This window comes from Micropterus dolomieu, linkage group LG08, assembly GCF_021292245.1.
Source record: "Micropterus dolomieu isolate WLL.071019.BEF.003 ecotype Adirondacks linkage group LG08, ASM2129224v1, whole genome shotgun sequence".
NCBI classification, from domain to species: domain Eukaryota; kingdom Metazoa; phylum Chordata; class Actinopteri; order Centrarchiformes; family Centrarchidae; genus Micropterus; species Micropterus dolomieu.
This window is the reverse complement of record NC_060157.1, coordinates 6,143,935-6,153,033: the sequence shown is the minus strand read 5'-3', so window position 1 is coordinate 6,153,033 and position 9,099 is coordinate 6,143,935. Positions and strand designations below refer to the sequence as shown.

General features: G+C 40.1%; 1 protein-coding gene across 1 annotated transcript; it reads right to left on the bottom strand.

Moving 5' to 3' along the window:
• Window positions 1–804: 804 nt before the first annotated feature.
• On the bottom strand, window positions 805–8,877 carry pfkfb1 (6-phosphofructo-2-kinase/fructose-2,6-biphosphatase 1). Its single transcript, XM_046055494.1, has 15 exons — window positions 8,826–8,877; window positions 7,518–7,631; window positions 6,123–6,248; window positions 5,896–5,992; window positions 5,684–5,750; window positions 4,965–5,039; window positions 4,436–4,492; window positions 4,217–4,338; window positions 3,907–4,114; window positions 2,975–3,121; window positions 2,677–2,781; window positions 2,078–2,207; window positions 1,880–1,942; window positions 1,732–1,796; window positions 805–864 (listed from the first exon to the last, which is right to left on the bottom strand). Exons 1-15 carry the CDS (start codon window positions 8,875–8,877, stop codon window positions 805–807), a joined length of 1,488 nt encoding a protein of 495 aa, XP_045911450.1.
• Between the last annotated feature and the right edge of the window lie 222 nt (window positions 8,878–9,099).

Here is a 9,099-nt window from a genome sequence, read left to right as displayed (position 1 = left end):
CCTCCTCCTCCTCCTCTTCTCGCGACCCTAAAAATGCCCCAGTCTGACTTTTATTCCTTAAATTACTCCCAAATGCGAGTTTTACCTTGAGTGCTCTTTCACAAAGACCCATTATTGGCTGAAACAATCGGTCTACAGCGAAATCATTTTGTTAAACTTCTCTGTGGGAAAGTTAACAACACAACATAGCTGCCAAGCAAACACCAATATGACTCTGTGACTCTGAATGTAAATGTATTTTCTACACAATGCCATGTTTGAGACTTTACTTTATTTACATTATTTTATTCAACACAATGTGTTGTGTTGTTTGGTGCTGTCCATGGTGCTGATTGCTACTTTCATAATTAGATTATCAACATCACATTATGTTATCTGTACAACAATTACATGTGCATGTAGGCCCAAGTTACAAATGACAACCTCCCTATATCTTTTAAGTGTCTTCCTCTCAACCTCAATACATAGTGCATTTTTTCTAAATAATGTGTAAACAATGGGACAATTATGTTGAGAAAAGCAAACTCTAGTCAGTTCAGACATTTTGAAAACAGAGTGTCCTGTTCCGGGTACACCTTTTCAGTCACGGCAGGGGGAGTCCGTGTGCTCCTGTCGTGGTGTTTTCATGTAATGTATAGGCTGGTGAGCGTACTCCCATTTCTACCATCCTGTCTTCTCCTGCTCCAAAGCCCCCCTGTCTTCTGTCTTCACACAATCAACATTTAACTGGAGAACATCTCTAATATTTAGTGAAGCTACACATCCAGTTTCACATGAGGTAGTCCTTTGCTCACAAAACAGCATTTATATGTGTTCAGGAACAGTCAGCAGAGCATCCTCTGGGTTTCTGTTGATGTCGACGTTCTGCAGCGACAGAAACAGAAATACTAAGAGTCCATTTAAAGGGAGACTATTTGGCATGTCCAAAATCCACACTACATACTCACTCTAAGCATACAGTAGTGTTCGCACTGGAAAAATGACAAAATGAATTACACTCAAACCAGACACCATGCATTCAATATAAAGTAAATTGTTGAGTGATTGTTGAGTTATTGGGCACTATTCTCTCACAATGCAATGCAGACAGGAAATGGAGAAGCTGTTCATGGCTAGAAAAAATACAATAAAGTCTGGTTGGTGGCAGCTCCAGACAACAAAGACAACAAAAATAAGTAATAAATATTAAGAAAGACATTTGATTAAAGCAGTTATGTGTGTTGATTGTTTTGTAGACTATAACTGCTTTTACAATACATTATGATGTAGTACGTACGTGCTGCAAACAATTAGTACGTAGTATGGATTTGGGACAAAGCATATGGCACTTTTGCTGAACAGCAGCTACTGTGGCCACAAGGGGTAAGTACTTAATTAGTTTTAAATACTTAATCATGGTAATCTCTGCGACATACTAAAATGTAGTGTAAGAGTAGCACAAATACACAAAGCCAGCAAAGTTACTCTCTGATGTCTGTTAAACAGCATCTGCTTTAAAGTGTGCGAACATCAGCTAACATTAGCCACTATAAGCTTTGTTTCTAATCATAACAAGGAAAAGATCAGTTCAGCCATATATTTGCTAATTTCTCACCACTATATGTATTCGTTTCATCAATACATGAAAATTCCAAAACATTACTCGATGTCATCACATGTCTGTAATGTACCACATAACCAATAGTTGGAAAAGCTAAGTATTATGACAAACGTGTGCTTGTGGAAACTTACCACTGGCCTCTCTCTGTGGGTGTTGACTGCTTCGATATTGAGGAAAAATGGCTCAACTTTACACCCTACAATTGAGGAGAAAGCCAGACTGTCAGGGAAAGATTTCCAGAGACAGCATATGCCATACACTCAAGAATTTTCCACCTACCATAGGCTATTGGTGTGAGTTTGAGCACTGTGTGGAGGGGGCATCTAAGATAAGGCAACTCATCTTCAGAGGGAGGAAAATAAGATTATTTAAGTGCTTGTGGTACTGAAACAACATCACGTAGGATACTATTGTGTCAAGGTGTTACAGTTAGAAAAGAAGCCAGTCTGTGCAGCAGTTGAGCCCGGATTTCTGTACCTGCAGGTTTGTCTAGAAAGTAGGCCAGCAGGCAGCGCATTACAGCTTGGTGGCAGACTACCAGAACATTTTCCTGCCTTTCCAGCTCCATGATCACGGGCTCTAGGCGATGGACAAGGTCCTCATAGGACTGAACAAGAGACAAAATCCTTCATAGTTCATCAATTTTTCAATCATAGGCTGCTCATTTTATCTCACTTTCTCTGTCCATTTTAGGAAATACACTCATTTGTTTTCTTGGTGAGAGTTAGCTGAGAAAAGCTCTCTCATCATTATCTGTTTGACATGAAGATACAGCCAAAAGACTGTTAGTGTATCTTAGCTTAGTGACATAAAATCTATCTATCAGCACATCTAAAGCTCACTAATTACAACATTATACTTAATTTGCAGTAGTGAGAAGTAACAAAGTATCTTTATTCAATTTTGAGGTACTTGTACTGCTTGAATATTTCCGTTTTATGGTACTTTATACTTCTACTCTACAACATTTTGGAGCTAAAATTTGTAATAGATCAATTATAATTTCTTATTATAGATTACGCTACTCAGCAGTTAATAAATGAGTTCAGTCACAGTATATTCAGGGCAGCACTTACCTCACCCTTGGGGTAACGATAACGATACTTGTCCTGATCCCTCAGTGCAAATTCTTCTGGGAAATTCTCCTGAATCTCCTCATAGGTTAGCTCCTCACATACGCCCTTAGTGAGAAAAAGTAACATTAACATCACCATAAAAAGAACAGGTGATTGTGTGAATACTCTACTCTACAAACTCTACTGCATACAACTGATTGATTTGAAAACATCATCTAGAAATATCAAATTTGCATTACGTGCATCTTTGTCTTAGGGATTATGTTTTAAGATGTAGAAATGTACTTTATAAACTCACAGCGTCTATCTCGTTGAGGGCCTTCCACTGTTCATACTGGACTCCCACAGCTTCTGCAGTCTGGATGGTCCTCTTCATGTGGCTCGTCCACACCTTCAGGTCACTGATATTCTGACCTTTGATGAAGGCCGCCAAGGCATTGGCATACTGGAAACCATGAGTGCAATTTGGAAATTTTAAAACAGTTTTGAATGAAATTGTACTGCTTTAAAATAGGGCTGGGCGATATGGCCAAAAATTATGATAAAACATTTCATATCATTTGATATCGATAATTATCATGCTAAACATGGGGTGGTGATGGCGCAATGGATAAGACACATGCCCTTGGTGTAAGAGACCTGGGTTCAATCCCCCTGGATGTGACCCATCCACCAGTGTGTCCTTGAGCAAGACACTTACCCCTCATTGCTCCAGAGGCGTGCGACATATATAGCAATTGTAAGTTGCTTTGGATAAAAGTCAACTAAATGTCAAATCATTATTTCTTTAAGGTTTAAAGGCTGATTTCTGCTCCTGAGTGATAGTTGAAGAAAACAGTTAATAGTGGTTTTAAAGTATTCTTTATGGTCAGACCATGATAAACAACGGATCACTTGCCAAATCTGAGGTATAACATTCAAAACAATTATAATAAAATCATATTTCAACAAACATGCATGCATCAATTAAGTAAAATCTTTTTTCAGTCCATTTTCCTCAACAAAATAAATCTCTTAATAGAAAAAAATAAGTGCTTAATCTTTTGTGATTCAAACTAATTAAACCAAACATTTAATGGACATTTATTGAACATTTGTTAAATTATATCACAATAATTATCATTATTGTTTTATTGCCCAGCCCTACTTTAAAATGTGTTTACTTTGTTTCTAATATTTGCTGTTTGCATAAAAGGATTCAACTCTGTCGGAATAGTGTAATCTACTCACCTTCTGTCCTCTAAGGGAGAGGCCTGAATCTCCACCAATGCGACCTAAAAGGTTGAGTTCGCTCTCTCCATGGCGGCTCAGATAGATTGATCTCGGTGTAACATGGATGTTCATCAGATAGTAGACTATCCTGCTTTGAATGTGGTCCTGGACCCGGTTCACAAGGTATCTACTGCCCACATCGAAGATCTTGATGTAGGAGAGTTGCCTGTCCAAAGTCAAAATGTATTTGTCAGAAAAAGACACTGTGCTTTCCACCATCCACATCCCTTTTTATTCTTATACACAGAAAAGCATCATGGGTCAGTACCTGTCCTTGTCATCGTCTATAGGCATGTAGCTAGCCTTGTAACACTCAATGCGCTGCAGGAAGTCTTCCATGGCCTCATCTATGTCACGATCCACATAATCTGGGCTACCAAATTTTACTTGCTGGAAAAGAAAGCCAGTTTTTTTTTTATTTAACTGAGAACATTACATCCAACCCTCTGCAAACATCTATGTTTAAAAAAACACATCATTGACTAACCTTAATATTCTCTGCAATGATTCCTGGGTCATCACAGATTGATTCAACAAAGAACACCTGCGTACAAGAGGTCATTAAAAAACAAATTATTATTTTCCTTTTAACACCATATTTGAGGTTTTCATCTCATCCTTACACTAACAGCTCTTTTGCTTTCTTTATTTCTCTCATGTCTTTTAAATATGAAGCAATAGCCATGAGATGTTTTGCTTAGCTTTTGACACTTTGTTTATTGTACAGATTAAACAAACAATACATAAACACTCAATGTGCTGCAGGAAGTCTTCCATGGCCTCATCATCCGCATCATATGTATTGTTTGTTTAGCGTGTGAATAAGTGAGCTTTAGAGGTGCTTATAGGCGGATTTTGTTACCTTTGGACAGAGCCATGCTTGCCATTTCCCCCTGCTTCTAGTCTTTATGCAAGGCTAAACACCTGCTGGTTCTAGCTTCAGATTGAATGAACAGAGATGATCTTCTCATCTAACTCTCGGCAACAAAGTGAATAACTTCTACATATGTACTCACTTTGTAGCCCCTCTCCTTCGCAAAATTAATAATGATTGCCCTCCTCTCCTTGGTGGTGTTGGTAGCATCAAATACCTGGATGGGACAGGACCCAGGTGTTATCAGTACATCCTTTTATATTGAAAAACAGCGTACTTTTACACTATTACTACTACTAATGACTAACAATATACAATAACAATATATAATTTAGAGACTTTCTGTTAATAAATTCACAGTCTCCAAGCCCAAACTGTGATAACCCTGAAAGTCTGGCTCACAGGAAGAAGGTTGTGTGTATAAGTCATTAGCCAGGTAGGAATGCTACTCCCTTTCAGCCATCTTCTGACATTAGTTTGCAACGGCCCATTCACTGCATCAGGGCCTTAGTGCTGCCTAAGACAATTGTGATTGGTTTAAAGAAATACAAACAAGCCATATTTTTTCCCCCTATAGCAGAATGATAACGAGTTCAGCACAGTGTGGAGACACAGGTCTGGCTATGCAAGAGATAACTCTGATGACTTTATGATTAAAAACGTGACACAGAAGACATTATACATCCGTTTTTACTGGCTTGTGTGTGTCTAGTAAAATTATCTGTAAAATTGAGTGCCCCTTTTATCTCAGTGGGACCTGGCTGAGGAAATGAGTAAAACACACGTACAAAACAAAATAAACATTTAATCAGTGTGTTTTATTGTGATTAGAGGGACAGTTTTAGTTGTCCTCTTACTCACAGCTACTTGTCCCTGTTCTTTTGTGAAGTAGGCAGCTACGTCTTTGAGGGCGGCTGCTGCACAGGCCCTGAGAGAGAAGTTACACTCGTATAGGCAAAGGAGCAAAATATGAGTGAATGATAAATGTGGAACTAGAATGACAAGTCCGATCACTTAAAACTCAAATGACTAATACACATCATTAATGTTTTGACAGTTATCATCCTTCTTACTTGCGGATCCTCATGGCCTCTTCATTATCCGGTTTAAAGAACTCAAAGTTCTTATAGATCTTGACAGCCTCCCTGCGGTACTGGCCCACGTTAAACACTGGTTGGATTAGGGAAATAGAGAGGTTAAAAAATATAGAGCTTATGGTGTTCAATGTATGATGAGCTCATACTGTCTCTTTTATACAATTTATATGATTAGGATTCATGAAATCACTTTGAAAACTGACTTTTTGTCGGCACTCCGATCCAATTCAGGTAGCGAGTGAGCTTCTTGGAGATGAACGTCTTCCCTCTGGCTGGCAATCCCACCATCACAATCATTGTAGGAGAGTTACAGAACTGAGGCACAGAGGCTGAGATGAAGACAAACACACAATAACATAAAGCAATAGTTACTGAATGTTGTTGATGTGGAAATGTATGCGTTTGTGTTGTAAAACATCATTCAGCACAGCGCATTAGCCTTCTATCTAAATGCTTAAATCCAGATCAGAGTAACGCACAACTCTCTGAGGCTCTGTGCTGCAGGACAGGTGTTGTGTGTTTAGCTGCCAAGGTAATCTTCATTAAGACAAAGAATAAGAGCTGCAAGGTGCAGCTCAAATGTCTGCAAACTGTAGTGTAGTGAGTCACATGGCTTATCTGCCTGTCTTTGGCAGCGTGTCTTGACACAGAAAACTGTCTAACGAAACAAAAAAAAAAGATGCTTCTCCATCTCAGGTAGTCACATTTTAGAAATAACTGTAGCAGCACTGTGAACTGCAACATATGGCAAGAACAAGAACAAAGCACTCCTAATCTCCAAGTGTTAAAATGTCAGTCTCTTCCCTGCAGATGGTTACAAATCAGCACAACTATATACAACAATGTCCCCAATATAACTCCATAATTTTTACTGGACACCTCTAAAGGCTTTGGTTTAAACTGTGTCACTACACACAATCATTTACGTGAAGCTATAGTGAAGAAAATGAAAAAAACTCAGAGAAGTGAGTTACCACTGTATAGATAGATATTCGGATTTGGAAGATCAATCAGCTGCTTGTAAATTTCCTCACAAACCTGACATGTTTTGAATATCATTTAAAAGTGTTTCTTACCCAGTCGTGACCCATTTGTTGCATGCTTGTTTATCTCTGAGATCAAAAAATGCCAGTAATTTCTAAGGTAGACTGCAGGGTTGCTTGCCAGTTAGCTGTACCCCCTAAAGTACCCGGATGGCCTGTGTGTGTCTATACAGGGACGGGGAGAGTGTCAACCTCCAGGCTGTTCGATTATGAATGGAGTATGCTGCGTCAGCAAAATGCTCAAAGGACCACGTCAGACACTGAACAGAGAGCCAACTCGGACCTGGCTTGGTCCAGCCTGGCTGTCATCCCGTGGCTGACTCCTATGTCTCTCAGACAGCTGCCTGCCTACCTGCTTCCCCGGACTGAGCTCAGTCCTGAAGCAACATGAGGAGGATTCAGCACAGGCAGTATAAAACACATATGACTGAGTAAATTGCTAAAGCAAACACAAGCTTCATCTCCTGAAACAATAACTGAGTTAACAAACAGCAGCAAGACAGAATGGATAATGTATCTTCTATTCAAGCTGAGCTGGGTTTTCACTACACTTACATCCTCTCCTGCGGTTCAAGTTGCAGCCCATCCATGGCACCCAGATCTTGAGCAGAGGAGTCTGTGTGAGTTTTTTCTGCTCTGTGGACGTGTTAATAGTGAGAGCCATGAAGCCTGAGTGGCAGGTGGAGGAGTGAGCGTGAGCGACTGAGGCGTGCAGCTCTGTGATCTGTGTGCATATGTGTGCTTCACTGAATACCTACTGCAGGTCAGCTGACTGTTGCTAAGGAGAAGTACTTGGTAGGCAGGGCGGGGGGGGACCTGAGGCCATGCTGCTTGTCTGCCTCTCCGTCTGTTTCGTGATTTAAAAAGGCCTGAGGGGAGTTGCTAAGATCTCTGTGGTGATGTCAGACAGCAGAGAAGGATCCAAATCCACTGATCTGTGCATGTGTTGTGGTGACACAGATGGTTTCTCAGTCAGAGTAAGAGCTACCGAGTCATGTGAGACCAGTATGACAAAGGTGGGAACCTCTCATGAATTCAGTTGCACAAGATGTTTGTTTATCAAACTGAGCAGTGTAGAATGGTTCTCCTTTCTTACCACAAGAGGGCAGTCAAAACCTTAACCTTAAATCGATGATACTCCAAGAAGTGATAGTTCCATGTTTTGTTAAGGGTATTTGCTATTCTAGTGGCACTTGACCTGACAGGAGATCAGTATGACCACCTAAACAGCCATGGGGGATTGGAGATGGGACTCTTCTACTCACTACGTCTCCCCCCACACCCCCCATATTATTTACATACTGTTCGTACACACATAAGAGCATCAGAAGAGTTTTTCAAGGAATATGAAATAATATGAAGACCATCAGAGGTGACATCTTTCTTATCTTTCTCTATCTTACAGAATCAAGTCTTTGTATGTACTTGTTCGAGGCGAGCTGCAGGACGGGGTTAGGGTATGTGGCTCTTTCACAGTGTCATAAAAACACTCCACATCGTTCTCACTCATGCACATAAGTGTGTCTTGCAAAATGTTTATTATCTGAAAACAAAGCAAGTGAGAATACTATATAAAAGCAACAATTAAGTCAATCCTATAACAAGCAAACCAGCCAGCTCTCTTGATTTCCCGCTTATTTCTTACTATTATTTGTATGAACATACTACTTCTGCAGCTTCACACAAAAAGGAAGTACTTCATTTCTGCCTAAAGCACGTCATGACACATGTAGTCTAAATATATCAGTATGAACATTTTTATGACATGTATATGTCACATATCAGTAGAAACCTTGCTGCAAGGCTTCTTCTATTTATTGTTTTGGCATGCTCTCTGAAGAGGCAGTTCAACTGTGATCTCACCTGCGCTGTCTGACTTGCGTAGCCTCATATATTCCAGCTGAGCAGGCTCCATTCTATTGCGACACTCCAATAAAGCAACCAGCAGAGTGGCTAAAGACCATCAACACAATCAACACGCCGGATTATGTGGCCAGCCGCAACAGAACTTTTTAAAGAAACTAACCCCCCTGCTAATGTATTCTCTACCCACCCCCACCACCACAAGGCCTCTCTTTTTTTTTGGCACATGGACATATGATAGCAGCAGGCTTGTCCTTTAATGTTTGCCAGGGCT

Excerpts from the sequence above, each read along its gene's own strand:
- pfkfb1 (XM_046055494.1), bottom strand. The coding sequence starts at position 8,877 with ATGGAGCCTGCTCAGCTGGAATATATGAGGCTACGCAAGTCAGACAGC. Across the intron at positions 6,249-7,517 it reads CTTGAACCGCAGGAGAGGAT|CCTCTGTGCCTCAGTTCTGT; the intron begins GTAAGTGTAGTG and ends TCTTCATCTCAG. Across the intron at positions 3,122-3,906 it reads TCTCCCTTAGAGGACAGAAG|TATGCCAATGCCTTGGCGGC; the intron begins GTGAGTAGATTA and ends CATGGTTTCCAG.